At 45.8% G+C, this 15045-nt stretch overlaps 1 protein-coding gene across 2 annotated transcripts in view; it reads left to right on the forward strand.

Moving 5' to 3' along the window:
* Window positions 1-11160: 11160 nt before the first annotated feature.
* The window catches only part of TLK1 (tousled like kinase 1), a gene marked incomplete at its 5' end in the record, with an annotated part of 68132 nt that continues 64247 nt past the window's right edge, over window positions 11161-15045 (forward strand). Inside the window, one exon of one of the 2 annotated variants that reach the window (XM_081164132.1) lies at window positions 11161-11362. In XM_081164132.1, the coding sequence (XP_081020258.1) occupies window positions 11161-11362 (202 nt within the window). Of the gene's footprint in view, window positions 11363-11534; window positions 11676-15045 lie in introns of those variants that run through there. The other variant, XM_081164133.1, reaches the window with a different exon arrangement.

Genomic DNA, 15045 nt, shown 5'->3' on the forward strand with positions numbered 1-15045 from the left:
TGACCAGTTTTCATGAGCTGCATCGTTTCTATCACTTTTGCATATTCCCCTAGAAAATGAACACTTGTATTTAACACCGGTCTTGAAAGACCTACATTGGCTCCCAGTACGTTTCCGAGCACAATTCAAAGTGTTGGTGCTGACCTTTAAAGCCCTAAACGGCCTCGGCCCAGTATACCTGAAGGAGCGTCTCCACCCCCATCGTTCTACCCGGACACTGAGGTCCAGCGCTGAGGGCCTTCTGGCAGTTCCCTCACTGAGAGAAGCGAGGTTACAGGGAACCAGGCAGAGGGCCTTCTCGGTAGTGGCACCCGCCCTGTGGAACGCCCTCCCACCAGATGTGAAAGAGAACAACAACTACCAGACTTTTAGAAGACATCTGAAGGCAGCCCTGTTTAGGGAAGCTTTTAATGTTTGATGCATTACTGTATTTTAATATTTTGTTGGAAGCCACCCAGAGTGGCTGGGGAAACCCAGCCAGATGGGCAGGGTATAATTATTATTATTATTATTATTATTATTATTATTATTATTATTATTATTATTATTATCATCATCATCATCATCATTATCATCATCATCATTTCTGAAATGGAGATCTTTTTTTAAAAAAAATATTATATACACCTGCTGGTGTTTGCTGCAATAAGAGTGTGCAAGTTGGGGCGCGGTGGAAAAAAACCAGAGGCCACAACTGGGACACAGGGAGCTACTATCTGGACAACTGGAAAACTCCTACTGGTTTGGTGCCTACGTAGTATCTCTGAGCAGAATTTGACAGCTAGAACAGAGTCATAGCTCAACCCTATCCATGTTTATTCTACTGTAAGCCTTGCTGAGTTCAATAGGACTTAGGCCCAGGATTGACACCAAACTGGGAGGGTGGCTAATACCCCAGAGGACAGGATCACACTTCAAAACGACCTTGACAGATTAGAGAACTGGGCCAAAACAAACAAGATGAATTTTAACAGGGAGAAATGTAAAGTATTGCACTTGGGCAAAAAAATGAGAGGCACAAATACAAGATGGGTGACACCTGGCTTGAGAGCAGTACATGTGAAAAGGATCTAGGAGTCTTGGTTGACCACAAACTTGACATGAGCCAACAGTGTGACGCAGCAACTAAAAAAGCCAATGCAATTCTGGGCCTCATCAATAGGAGTATAGCATCTAGATCAAGGGAAGTAATAGTGCCACTGTATTCTGCTCTGGTCAGACCTCACCTGGAGTACTGTGTCCAGTTCTGGGCACCACAGTTCAAGAAGGACACTGACAAACTGGAACGTGTCCAGAGGAGGGCAACCAAAATGGTCAAAGGCCTGGAAACGATGCCTTATGAGGAACGGCTAAGGGAGCTGGGCATGTTTAGCCTGGAGAAGAGGAGGTTAAGGGGTGATATGATAGCCATGTTCAAATATATAAAAGGATGTCACATAGAGGAGGGAGAAAGGTTGTTTTCTGCTGCTCCAGAGAAGCGGACACGGAGCAATGGAGCCAAACTACAAGAAAGAAGATTCCACCTAAACATTAGGAAGAACTTCCTGACAGTAAGAGCTGTTCAACAGTGGAATTTGCTGCCAAGGAGTGTGGTGGAGTCTCCTACTTTGGAGGTCTTTAAGCAGAGGCTTGACAACCATATGTCAGGAGTGCTCTGATGGTGTTTCCTGCTTGGCAGGGGGTTGGACTCGATGGCCCTTGTGGTCTCTTCCAACTCTAGGATTCTATGATTCTATGATTGCTTCATTTTGTTCAGGGGTCACCAACGTGGCAACTGTGCACCCACCAGTACCTTCTGTGAAAAGCCTTGTCCACCAACAACTCTTTGTTCTTCCTGCTCAGTTCCTGTTTACACTGGCTCATCATTTCCTGGGACTGCTGGAGAATTGTGGGTGAGGCGGGTGCTTTGTGGAAGAGACTCATGTGGGACTCCTGACTGCATTTGAGACTGCTTTCTTACTTCTTTCGCCTCTCTATAAAGCTGGCATACCCTCCAACATTTCTCCGATGAAAATAGGGACACCCCCTTCCATAATGATAATTTTACTATTTATGCCCCACACATTTTACTGGGTTGCCCCAGCTACTATGGGCAGCTTCCAACATATATAAAAACATAATAAAACGTTTTTAAAAACATCCATATACAGGAGAAGTTTGAAGCATTAAAATCAAGATGTGGAAAATATGGCAACAATGAGAAGTGGCAGGACTGAGATTTGGAGATATGCTTCAAGGTCCAGACTATGGGAAGCCCCGAAAAATTAATATTTATAATTTGCATGTTAATTTGATCTTTTTTATTTTAGTTTTTTATTGCATTATGATTTGATATGCTAATTGGATGTTTTTTATTGGAAAATTAACAAAAACGATTTAACAAAAAAACTGTCCATATACAGGATTGCCTTCAGACGGCTCTGGGGTCGGATAACTCCATACCCTTCAACATTTCTCCAATGAAAAGAGGGACATCCTAAGGAAAAGTGGGACATTCCAGGATCAAATCAGAAACCAGGACAGCTTCTCTAATAGAGACACTTTGAGGGTCTGAGCTGGTACCTAGACAGGGCATGAGCCAAAGGGTTTTCCTCCTGCAGCCCTCAGCTAAAAGTGAGCAGTCCGAAGATAAGGTGAAGAGGACATTAACAGAGTGTCAGTCCAGACAGGATGCATATGGAAATGGAGGAGAGGAAGAGCCCAATGGCTCTAGTATGACAGCGTGCCCCACTTCTGGAACACCCTCCTGGATAGCTAGCTATATGTTGCTTGGGAATTCACTGTTCAATGGAAATTTACTTGTGCCCCCCCCCCCCAGCTTTTGGTAGTGTTATGTACTGAGTTGAATAGGATCCAAAAAGGCAGCAGTCTGATTGGCCCTAGAACAATAGAGTCCGGAATGCAGCAGTCTGATTGGTCCTAGAACAATGCAGCAGTATGATTGGTCCGCAGGAGCCACCCAATCCAGCTCCAGGTGGAAGTGAATCCACAACCTGATTGGCCTACAGGAGAGCCCAGAATTAGCTAATCACGTGTGGCCCATTGTGTAAATAATGTATATAAAGATGATATTTTAGGGGAACTTTAATTCCTCACTACTATGAGCTGAATAAAGAGCATGAAATCCACACTCGACTCCAAGTATATTTCAGGTAGCTATGATTAAACTGCTTTTGAGCCTTGAGTCTGTTTTGATTCACATTACTGATGTAGTGGTTTTGTTAATGATACAGTACTGTTGATGATACTGTACTGTTATCTTAATTGTATTCCATGAGTGGCAATGACATGATTTATTTTGATGTAAATGGTTCAGAGGTCACTTTTGAGTCCTGGCAAAAAGTGGCATATAAGCGCATTGAATAAAATACTGTAATAAATTGGACATGGGGTGCCAGGGTTGGACTCTTACCCTGCTCTCCGTTCTGAACAGAAGAGAGAAACATCCCCTCACCATTTTGTGGCTCTGTCTCTCTTTATGCTCTTTCAGGCATGGCAGCCATTTTGTATTCTGCCATGCTGCCATGCTGCTGCCATTTTGTGACTGGTGCCCAAAATTCCAAATACGCTCCAGTGGCCCCAAGAAATTGGCATCCCCCTTTTTTTGATGTATACAAAGCTTATGCTCCTAACACACGTGAATGTACTTGGTAATTTTTGGTCCTACTTATCCTCCATCATGGAACTCAAGGCGGCAAACGTGGAGTTTTTAGGCAGTCTCCTCCTATTCAAGTATGGACCAGACTTGGCTCTTTTGACTCAGCTTCACCAAGGTTACCATGTCAGGTGGGGAGCTGCTTGTAGATTACTCTTTCCTGCCTGCTGTTCCATCTTAGTCAAACCACCCACAACCATGGCAGATTAAAATGAAACAAGCGACTGAGAACATTACCGACATGGGTAATTTAATATTGTTCTTACCACTAATAGCTTATACAGTCACTATACACATTCCATGGATGAAGCTAACTCCTTATTCACTTTGACAGATGGCAAGAATATGTCTGGAGCATGTAAAAGCAGCAACAAGCTTTTCTGCGGCCATGGTAGATCCCTAACCGTGCTTCAACTACTGTTGGAAAATGGTTTAAAGAGGCTCTGTAATGAGTATCACTCATGGTTTCCTTAAATTCCTGTGAGTTTAATGTGTCTTTCCCTCCTCCTTTTTCATTGTTCACTTATCTTTGGCATGGCCCTGTGTGTTTGTTGAGCCCATACCCTCCAACATTTCTCCAATGAAAATATGGACATCCTCTTCAAGAAGACGAAGAAGAAGAAGAAGAAGAAGAAGAAGAAGAAGAAGAAGAAGAAGAAGAAGAAGAAGAAGAATTTTATTTAAACCCCGTCCATCTGACCGAGTTGCCCCAGCCACTCTGGGCAGCTTTCAACACACACACACACACCCCACCACATTAAACATTTTAAAATTTCCCTATACAGGGCTGCCTTCAAATGTCTTCTAAAGGTTGTATAGTTACTTATCTCCTTGGCTTGGGGGGAGGGTCACATAACTCCATAACCTCCAACATTTCTCTTATGAAAATAGGGGGGAAACAGGACATTCTGGGGTCAAATCAGAAACTGGGACGGCTTCTATAAATCCGGGACTGTCCCTGGAAAATAGGGACACTGTGAGCCTTCTGGAACTGAGAACTTCATTAGCTGCTTTAAGGGCTGGAGACTGGGAACCAGCCACCTTAGCAGTCAGAATACAACCAACATTTGTTTAGACTATAGCGTTTAAAGAGCATCTAAAGCACACGACATCCCCCCAAAGAATCCTTGAAACTGTAGTTTGTTAAAGGTGGTAGGAATGGTAGCTTCCATGATTCTTTAGGAGAAGGCATGTGTTTTAAATGTGCTTTAAATGTACGGTGTGTACACAGCCTTTGTTCCTGCTGAGAAGAATTTCACGTTCAAAGAAGCCTGGTGATTTATGTTGCAGTGTTTGGTACAGACATAAGCTGATGCAGAGAAACCATTCAAGAAAGCTTATGGAGATCTTGATTGATTAACTTCTGTAGAATAATAACAGAAACCATCAGTGTTGCAATTATATCACTAACAGTGCAATAATAATTAAAATACTTATGTATTTCTAAATACTTAGAACAGATCCATCAAAACCAACAGATTTAAGTCAAATAGCCCTACTCTAAGTAGATGTTTGGATATATCACCCAAATATTATATATATATGTCTTGTCTCCAGAACTGTCTGCTCCAAAGGAAGACAAATCATGGAATCCTACCTGAAATTTCTGATCAGGGGTGGAAGTGGGGAAACCATTATGATTATGCTACCAGTGGGATTAAGTTTTCTTGGAGAGAAACTGTGAACTGGTGAGACTGAGTCAAAGGGGAGGTTACAGCAGCAACTACCCATGAAAAAGAAGCTTTCATTTGAACAGTAAATCAAGGCCTCATAGCACCACAACCAACAGTAGTGGCAGTAAAACCAATAGCAAAGAATAACATAAGGAAGTAAGAACATACAAACAGTTAGATGTGGATAAGAAGGCTGAGTGATTGTTTTTGGTGCCCCTCCAATTGATGGAGACGCATTCCCATGCCAATTTTGAGATCCTGTCTCTTGTTTTGCTCTTTCGGGTGTGGCAGCCATTTTGTACTCTGCCATGCTACTCCTGCAGCCATTTTGTGCCGAGTGCAAATGGAGGACCTGAAAGATGGTGGCAGAACAGCCATCATGGTCAGTAGGCTTCACATCAACTGATGCTATGCTTGAAGTCTTAACATGAGACTCAAGAGCCCTTACTTCTATAAGGATCCAAGGCTGGCCAAATGGGAGCGTAACAATATCAAGAAAAACCGTAACTGTGGTTTGTAGCCAATGTAGCGCTAGGTTAAAGTCACTTGGCACTACTGTATACTTGTTGCACCGGTGGAACATTGTTGTGTAAGGGGAAACCCAAGTACATTACTCAAGATTATTGTGCAACAGATTGGCACAACAAGAACCAACTGTTGCACCAGTTTCTGCTAGTGCAACTGTTACGCTGGATTCTTTGCTGCAGAACCTTTAAACTCTGGTGTCCACATTAGCATAGAAAGGTTGATGCCCACAATGAAATGATGGAAGCGGGCCAGGGAAAGCTACAGACTTGGCTTTCACATTGCACAAGAAGAATTATGATAGGAACAAAGAATTCGAAGGAGAGTTAAGAAGGCAGGAAAGGCTTGGTTCAGTTCCTGCTGTCTCCAGCAGGATCGGGAGCAAGCATCCAGTCAGTTTCATTTCCCCCCATAGGTGGGGAGTGGGGAAGAGGGAACTTAGGAAACTGACCCCAAACAACAAATTTTATCAATTTTATGAGATGGAAGAGGTGAAAGATTCTTCTTGGTTGGCTATTGGGAAATGGCTGCTTGAGTTACCATGCTTTGTACAGTGGTACCTCGGGTTAAGAACTTAATTTGTTCCAGAGGTCTGTTCTTAACCTGAAACTGTTCTTAACCTGAAGCACCACTTTAGCTAATGGGGCCTTCCACTGCTGCCGCGCTGCTGGAGCACGATTTCTGTTCCCATTCCGAAGCAAAGCTCTTAACCTGAGGTACTATTTCTGGGTTAGCGGAGTCTGTAACCTGAAGCGTATGTAACCTGAGGTACCACTGTATACATTAAAAAAAAAAATCTATTCCGCTTTTTCATCTAAAAGTTCAAGGCAGCTCTTTTCTACTGAATTGCTTCCTGATGATGTTTCCTAGTGAGCTGAATTCTCTTTAGAACCGGGATGGGTGAATCTCGAGATGTTGTTGGACTACAACTCCCATCAGCCAGCATGACCAATGGTCAAGGGATAATGCGTGTTGTAGTCCAACAAGAACTGGAGGGCCACAGGTACCCCATCCCTAGCACAGAATATACTTTTTCAGCTTGGAAGCCAAGACCCACCTGCCTGGGTGGTGGCTGCAGCATTTTGGAAATATAATGTGGTTAGCCAGAAAGAAACAGAGCTAAATTCTGCAGCTCACCTATAGTCAGAATAGCTCTGGAATTACAGAGCTCAGGCTGATACTTTCTTTAAAATGCAGACAGGTAAAGCCAGGCTTCCTCAACCTCGGCCCTCCAGATGTTTTGAGACTACAATTCCCATCAACCCTGACCCCTGGTCTTGCTAGCTAGGGATCATAGGAGTTGTAGGCCAAAAACATCTGGAGGGCCGAGGTTGAGGAAGCCTGGGTAAAGCATTTTTCACACTCATAGCTGGCAGATTTGTAAGTTTGGGACAGGACTGGGTCCAAAATAGAAATCCTAGTTCCACCTGCGACAATAGCTCCAATAAAAAGGCAATTGCTGTAGGTGAATCAGGGACAATTCCTTCCTGCTCAGAATGGAGCAAGAATGGTGAGACTTTCTCTGCCTTTGAGATTTGTCTAAACTCAGATGGTTGGGGATGGGGGGGGGGGGAGAAAGTACATCTTGTCTGTATCTCTCTGACCGGCTGCTGTGATGGTTTTGTGAAATTATGGTGGGGTGGGGCTTTTGCCTGCATGTACCTGTCTCGGTAAATCCTGGGATCTGTAGCTTACCCTCCACAGTGCTACAATTCCCAGCAGCTTTAACAAGCTACAGTTTCCAGGATTCTTTAGGTGGGGACATGTGCTTTAAATGTATGGTGCCTTAGTGCAGAGGTAACCTTTATAATGGTCAAGAAGACAGGAAAAGAGTCCCTTGCTGCCTTACCCAGTTGAGGCAGTTGTGGTCAGTAGGGCATAGGTGTGGCCAGGCCTCTCCAGGTTCAGACCTTCAGCAAGAGGATGGAGGAAGGGAAGGCTGGCTGTGAGTAGGTTAGGCCCTAGGCTGCTAGGTGGAAAAGCAAGTGGAAAGAGTAGGATCGGTAGGTTAAAGAGACTGGTAGGCAGATAATTGCCTTCCCCCAACTCTGCATCCCACAAGTAAATTTCTGCAGACTTTTAATGACTACTGTGAAGTTTGTGCATCACTGTAAGCAGTTGCACCACACATATCTGGTTGTGAGGTTCCGCACAGCATTAATGCACATAGGTTGCACTGATTGCCAGAAATGTATTCTATCAGCACAGGTTTGCCTGCTAGATGGCTCCATCACCTATTTGGTGATGTTGGTCCTTAAGTAGCAACTATGACCATTCCCATACAAAGAAACATGACTGGCTAGTTCAAAAAGAGAATCCTCCACTAGCTTTTAACCCTTCCTAGATCCAGGACCCCAGGAATTAGAAGGGACCCACCCAGGCACCATGAAGGCTAAGTTCCTGTTCCTCCCCCCGCCCCCAACGCACAACAGTATAGCAGTATATTTCTGTGTGTGCATACTGAGGTTCAGTAGCAAGGAATGAAGGTGTCCGATCTGGCTGGAGGTGTGTATATCTGATGGGATCAGTACCGGTAGGTAGATTGGGGAGGATCATCAAGCACAGGCATGTTCAGAGTGCAAGTATATAATCAAAATACTTGCCCACAGATTTCTTGCTCTAGAAGTCATTTTAACTTCTATAAAGTAGCTTGCAGTACCTTTTATCATCAGCTGGGGTACCAACTGTTTACCTTCCTGGAGAGTGATAGCAATCTGTACTCTAGATTCTAGAAACATCCTTGCTGGATTATTGCCCTTGAAGACTGCCCTGAAACTGTTGCTGGTTGAAAATGTGACAGCAGCAGGACTGTTCACTGGCATTTAATGCTGCAAACATACTATGCCAGGAGGTTCACCGGTTATCAGTCTGCATCCAGGCCTGATTATAGTTACTGACTTTGCCTTTTAAATCCTTAAATGGCTTGAGATCAGGGTATCCAAAGGACCACATTCTCCAATGAGTCTACCTTGTTGTGCTATTGGGAGGCACTTATCTGGCCTCCTGCACCTTCTGAACAGAAGTACGAGGGTACCAACTGGAGAATGGGTACCACCACTGAAAATAACCCAACAGTGGAACTCCCTCCCAGCAGCCTTTGTTATTTAATGAGTGTCTGGCAAAGTTTGTCCTGCACTTGAGTTTTTAATGGCCTTTCATTGCTTTTATGATTCTGGCATTCCCCCTTGAATTAGATCTGTGTTTTCTTTGCTGCTTTTTTTCATTGTCTTAATTTCAGAGGTGTTTATTTGTTTGTAAAGAAGAAAATACCTAGCAGTCTGGACGCTTTGACAATAGGATATAAATCTTGAAAACAGAACAACAGATCCTTCCATTTTGGTGCAAGTTTAGTAGTGAGTCGAGTTGCTTTACTGGATGAGATTTTGCATCCTGTTTCCTGTGGCAAGCAGGGCATGAAAGCGACAGCCTCCCCTCGCCACCCACAACATTTAATATATGGTGCCTTTGGAACATAGTTCCACCTTTTCTCTTGTGAAAGTGTAGGACCCTCTTCAGGTCATTCCTGCACATGTTTATTCTGAAGCAGGCCCCAGGCTCCGTTCAGCACAGCTTGCTTCCTAGCCTCTAGAAAAAAACCACCCTGACCACCCTCTGTGAAGCGCATCTCGTGGCTGCCGATTCCAATACGGCTCAGTTGGTAGAGCAAGAAACTCTTGACCCCAAGATCTTGGGTTAGAGGCCCACCTTGGGCAAAAAGATTCCTGCATGGCAGGGGGTTGGACTAGATGACCCTCGAGGTCCCTTCCAACCAGAGGAGTACCTAGGCTCCTTTGCATTCTTGGAAAGGAGCTGTATCAGCACTCCCTCTGTCGCTTGCGCCAAAATACTGACCACCCGGAGCAGTCCGGGAAGTGGTGCCAACTTGAATAAAATATTGATGTGTGTGTGCAGGTAATTGATCACGCACACCATTTGAGCGGCAATGCCCATCAACTGGGAGGGGCAGCCCCCTCAAATTTTTTTGGGGGGCTGAATGGACCCCAGTCCCTAGGAGTTGACTCCTATGTGCCTGGGTACGACGCTGTAGGATGGAGCATGAGTCTGGGGTGCCAAATTTTAGGGTGCCGCAGAAATTTTGAGTGCCCAAAGCCGGTCACTGCTCCAAGCCAGAGCAGAGGGGTGTGATTTCTGCGCACCCCCCTGGACTGGCACCCTTGCTGGGGGGCCAGCCCCTAGGTATGCTCCAGGGGTGTCAACTTGAATAAAATATTGGGGGGGGGTAGGGTGGGAAGTAAGCCCCACCTCACATAATCGAACACATGACACTATCTGAATGGGAATTCCCCTCGAATATTTTATTGGGTGAGGGGAGCGTCGAAGCCCCCTTAGCCCTAGGCTCCTATGATAAGTTGACGACGACTCTGGACACTTATAATGGGGTGATGGAACCGGCGTGAGGCGCCCAGGCGGAAGATGGTTCCGCCGAGGGCGCCCATGGTCGTGTGCGCGCTGCTGTATTATGTGCGGCGTGAGGGGCCGAGAGGTGTAAACCGCCACCAGGGAGGAGGAGGGCCTTGTTGCCCTCTCTCTCTCTGCCGAGTGTGTGTTTGGGAGAGCGGGTGATGTAAGTAGCCGCTCTCTGAGGAAGGCCAAAGAGGGCGCGTCGCTGGCGGCGCTACGGCCTGCTGCTCTGAGGAAGGAGAGGCGGCGGGAGGAGGAGGAGGAGCAGGTGCCCATGCCGGCTTGCGAAAGTGCCTCCTTCCCTCTCGCAGGCGGGCTGCGGGTGCCGACGCTGCCGCGGGGCGGCGACAAGCCCCCCCCCCCCGCCATTTGCCCGCCAACGGCGGCAGCGGCGTTGTGTGTGCTTGACCCCTCCCGGCAGGGGAGCAGCTTAGGCTGGCGGAGAGGCTTCCCCTTCCTCGCCCCCGCCTCACAGTGGCTCCTGTCGCTGCCGCCGCCGCTCTGAGGCGACGCAGTGCAGAGGTGCGGGCAGGTTGCTCCGGCCCGAGCCGCGGCTTCTCCTCCTCGCGCTTGGAGGGCGCGGGAGCCCCTTTCCTCCTCCCCGCGACGCCCCACGGAGACTCCCCCCACCTCCGCCGCGTCCCCGCGCGTGGGGCCGCCGCTGCCCTTCCCTTCCCGCGGCGCCCCACCCCCGGCCATGACCACGGCGGTGGCGGCGGGGGAGACGACGGCGTCGCAGCAGCAGCGGCGGCTCCTGGTCTTCTCCGCGTCGCCCCCCTCTCCGCCGCCTCCTTCTTCTCCTTCTCCTCCGCCGCGCCGCCTCTTCCTCTCCCCCAAGTGCTGCTGCCCCCGGCGGCTGCCGCCGGGCTCCAGGAAAGTAGCTTGATGAGTGTCCAAAGTAGCAGTGGAAGTTTGGAGGGGCCGCCATCTTGGTCCCGGCTCTCCTCCACGTCCCCACCGAGCCTGCAGGGCTGCTCCGCGGCGGCGGCGGCAGCGGCGGCAGCAGCAGCGGCGACGGCAGCGGCCGTGGCGGCCTCAGCGGCGGCGGCGGCCTCCCTGCTCCGCAGCGGCGCGCCGCTCAAAGAAGGTAAACAGCGAGAGACCGGGCAGGGGGAAGGTGCTTCTCGGGGCCTCTCCTCGGCCGCCGGGGGGTGGAGAGGGGAGGAAGGAGGAAGATGACGGGCTCGGCGGCGGCGGCGGTGGGGGAAACGGGCCCTTGGGGAGGGAGGGGCACGGCCGTGTCAGTAGCGGCGGCGGTGGCAGCAGCAGCCGCCGCCTCAGCAGCAGCCGCCTGAGGCCAGTCCCAGGCTTTGCGGGGCCGAGTGCGCGGCGAGGGCAAAGGTAGCAGAGACGAGGCGAGACATGTCTTCCTTCTCTTCTGCATCCGACGGAGGAAGAAGGTCTGGGCGCCCCTTATCTCTTTCTCTCGACACCCCCCTCCCCAAATTACTCCCGAAGTCGGGGGGGGGGCTGAAACCTTTCCCCCCCCAGCCTTCTCGCACAAACTCAAGACTCCCAACCCTTAATCTGTTTTATTTATTCGAGGCACCCCCCTCTTACCCCCAAAAATGTCGCCTTGAATTCCTCCCACCCCCGCCGCCGTTTACAGTACAGTAGCTGCTGCTGGGAGGGGAGGGAGGTGGATGTTCATAATGTTTTCCTAGTTCCACGGCGAATCGATCTCTTTAACATCGATCTCTTTTCTCCTCTTTGTTTTTAAATGGCTTATTTTTTTATTTTTAGAGATGAAAATATTTCGTAGGTTTCCTTTCCTCGGGGAGATGGTTAATTCTTTCCTTCCTATTGTAACGTGGGGTTTTATGACTGGGAAGGAAGAGAAGCGGGTGCTCCTTTTATATATCTATCTGTAGATCTATATATAAAAATATAGATATGTAATTTCCTGGTTTTTCCTGGTTGGTTATGATGACGAACGTGGCTGTTTTGCTTAAAATGAAGAAGGAGGAAAAAAGGGTCGAGTCGCTTTTGGCATCATGGAGGTAGGATGGTGGAAAAGAGACAAAGATCGAGGCACTTATTTGATACAAGAAAGACACTTTCTTCAGCCATTGGCTTCCGACAAAAGTGACGGAGACACGTTAAAAGCCAGTACAGAATGACTGCAACTTTCTCCTTTTCCTCCATCGCATCTTGGATGGTTCCCCCCCCTCTTCCCTCCCCCTTTCTCCCACCCCTCTTGTATTAGAACGACAGTGAGAGAGAGCAGGGTGTTGTGGGTGTTTTGCAGAGAATATCTGTATGAAGGTTATGTGCAAACAAGTCTTTTTTATTGTTTGTCCTTTCCTACCCCCCCTTGTTCCTTGCATTAAACTATGTAGCCACAAGATGTAGCAATTATACAGTTTATGAAATGATTAAAGCTCTCTTATTTTACTCGAAATTATGGTTAGCAAGGGAGAGAGGGGAACTTTCATACAACATATGGTATTCTGGAAGAATGAATATTACATATTCATGATTTTTGAAATGCGATTGCTCTTTGACTATAGTGCTTATCTCAGGGTATTGAATGGCTCTTGCCTTTTGTTTTCATTGTGGGGGGAGGCTTGGGTTCCCCTCCCCCTTTCCTTAAGCACTTGCTGGGCAGCATTAACTTTCCATATGAAAAATGTTAAGATTTTTGAGAAATTAGATGCTGCCAATCTAGAAGACACCTCACATGTCAGGAATATCATTATCAGCAAACATTCTTAAAGATTTCATTTTAAAATGCTTAGAGCCGTGGAAATATATAGTGGAAGTGTTTGCTCTCTTTCTCCATTCCAGTACTCAGACTTGCATCACTCGTTGTCACTTTTGCACACGTTCCTAGATAGGAAGCTGACAATAGGAAGCTCAGATTGGCATGAAAACCAATACCTGAAATGGTTGGATATACAGCATATGTTAAAAACACTGATGTGGTAGGCATTTTGGTGTTGGCCATTACTTTGGGAAACTTAAGCTCAAGGGAGAAGAGACAAAGTTTTATATGTGAACCAAGTTTAAGCTACTTGCTTTCAGATATTGTTTAACACCAGTAGTGTGTACTATCTATTTTTTAAAAAAATACTAGGTCAGTATTTTTTAGACTATGTTGTAAAAATCTGATTGGAAGTTTTTTGTTAAAGCTGCTTCAAATATATGAGTAGAAAAAATGCTCATTTTAGAGGTTATATAGCAGCTAAAGTCCAGTATACACTCTTAGATTGGCTAGAACAGATTGTCATATTTACTGTGCTGAGGTGTCAGTCTGTGGTTTGTTAATTCATCTTACAAGGCCACCAAGGAATGCAATTGGTTTAATACTGTTTTAGAAAGCAAATTGGTATTTGATTTTTTTAACTCGATGGGAAGCAAGATGGTATTCAGTAAAACTGAGAATTTGTATGTCACATGAAAAGTTTAATCCAGCTTCCCACAACCTTCAGCACTTGTTATAAAACTGTATGTTCTCTTGTTGTATTTGTTTTGGCTGTCTGATTTTATGTTGTAACCTCTAAAACAGAGCACCTCCAAAGAGAGAACTTTTTGCTTTACTGTATGAGAGCATGTGTAAATGTAGTACTTTCTGGCTGTATAGTAGGGATGTAGGATCTCAAATTTTCTGCTTTCACTTTTAAAGCATCTGGAAAAATGTACAGGTATGGCAAAACATGGACAAAGGCTCATAATCTTAATATATGTGCAGATTTCTGATTTGCTAAGCCAGTGTTTCGTTTGAAGTGTTTGTCATCTTAATCTAGACAGTTGTCATTCATTGGAGGGCACTAGTTCAGCCTAGTTTGGAAGATGCAAACCCCTGAGAAATGTTTTCATGTGTTTCTCAACAGAAGACTATCTTCTTGAAAATGAAATACTTAATAAGGTACAGAGTTAAAGATTTCCTAGTAATTGAAACTGAATTTGAAGCCTTCACATTATCAAAAGGACTGTCATTGTCTGAATTACGTGACTCCATTGTTGAATAATCTCTGAGTATGTACAACCACTGCTCAAGATGGAGTTGATTGTTGTGTAATCATGATAAAAGCAGAATAACAAAGTTCATCGTTTAGAATCTACTCTGAGTTGTCTGAAATAGATAAACTTTGTGCATCTTGTTTAATGTGCGTTTTGATTAATACAGATTTTAGCAGTATAGTTGGTGCCCACCTTGTATAAAAATCCTATGCATGTTTAATCGGAATTAAGTCCCAATAGTTTCAGTGGGACTTCATGTTGCAATCTTAATGCAAACTTACCTGAGAGTGTCAGGTAGCTGCAAAACACTGTAAGAACTGCTGTGTTCTTACACTGGAAGTGACATCACAAGATAAGAACAGTAACTCCGCTAGTAAGCAATAGAACATGATAGCATATTTTATGTGACATAAATTTTGTTTACATGTAAACAAATATGACAAAATCTAGATTTCTGAAGTTCAATTTTTAATGTATGTCTTTTGGTGCTGAGTAAGACTTCTAGCTCCATGCTTGGTGTAAGCAGACAGTGGCTAGAAATGTGTTTTACTGTTCTGAGACTTCCAAAAATATCTTAGTGCCTTGTGACGCAACTGCATGTTACTTGCTTAATTTTCAGGTAAACCTTGGCTACTTATTTCCATGTTATCCATGGAAGATGCTTATGTTCATTTACAGTAGTGTTTATATTTTTGTTTGGATCGCTGCAGGGCAGACTATCCCATTAACTTCAATGAAAACACTACACAGTGAGCTATAGTCTTTTAAGGCTACAATCCTAAGCACACATACTATTATGGAGCAAGA

Source organism: Podarcis bocagei (genome assembly GCF_964188305.1).
Source record: "Podarcis bocagei genome assembly, chromosome: 1".
NCBI lineage: Eukaryota > Metazoa > Chordata > Lepidosauria > Squamata > Lacertidae > Podarcis > Podarcis bocagei.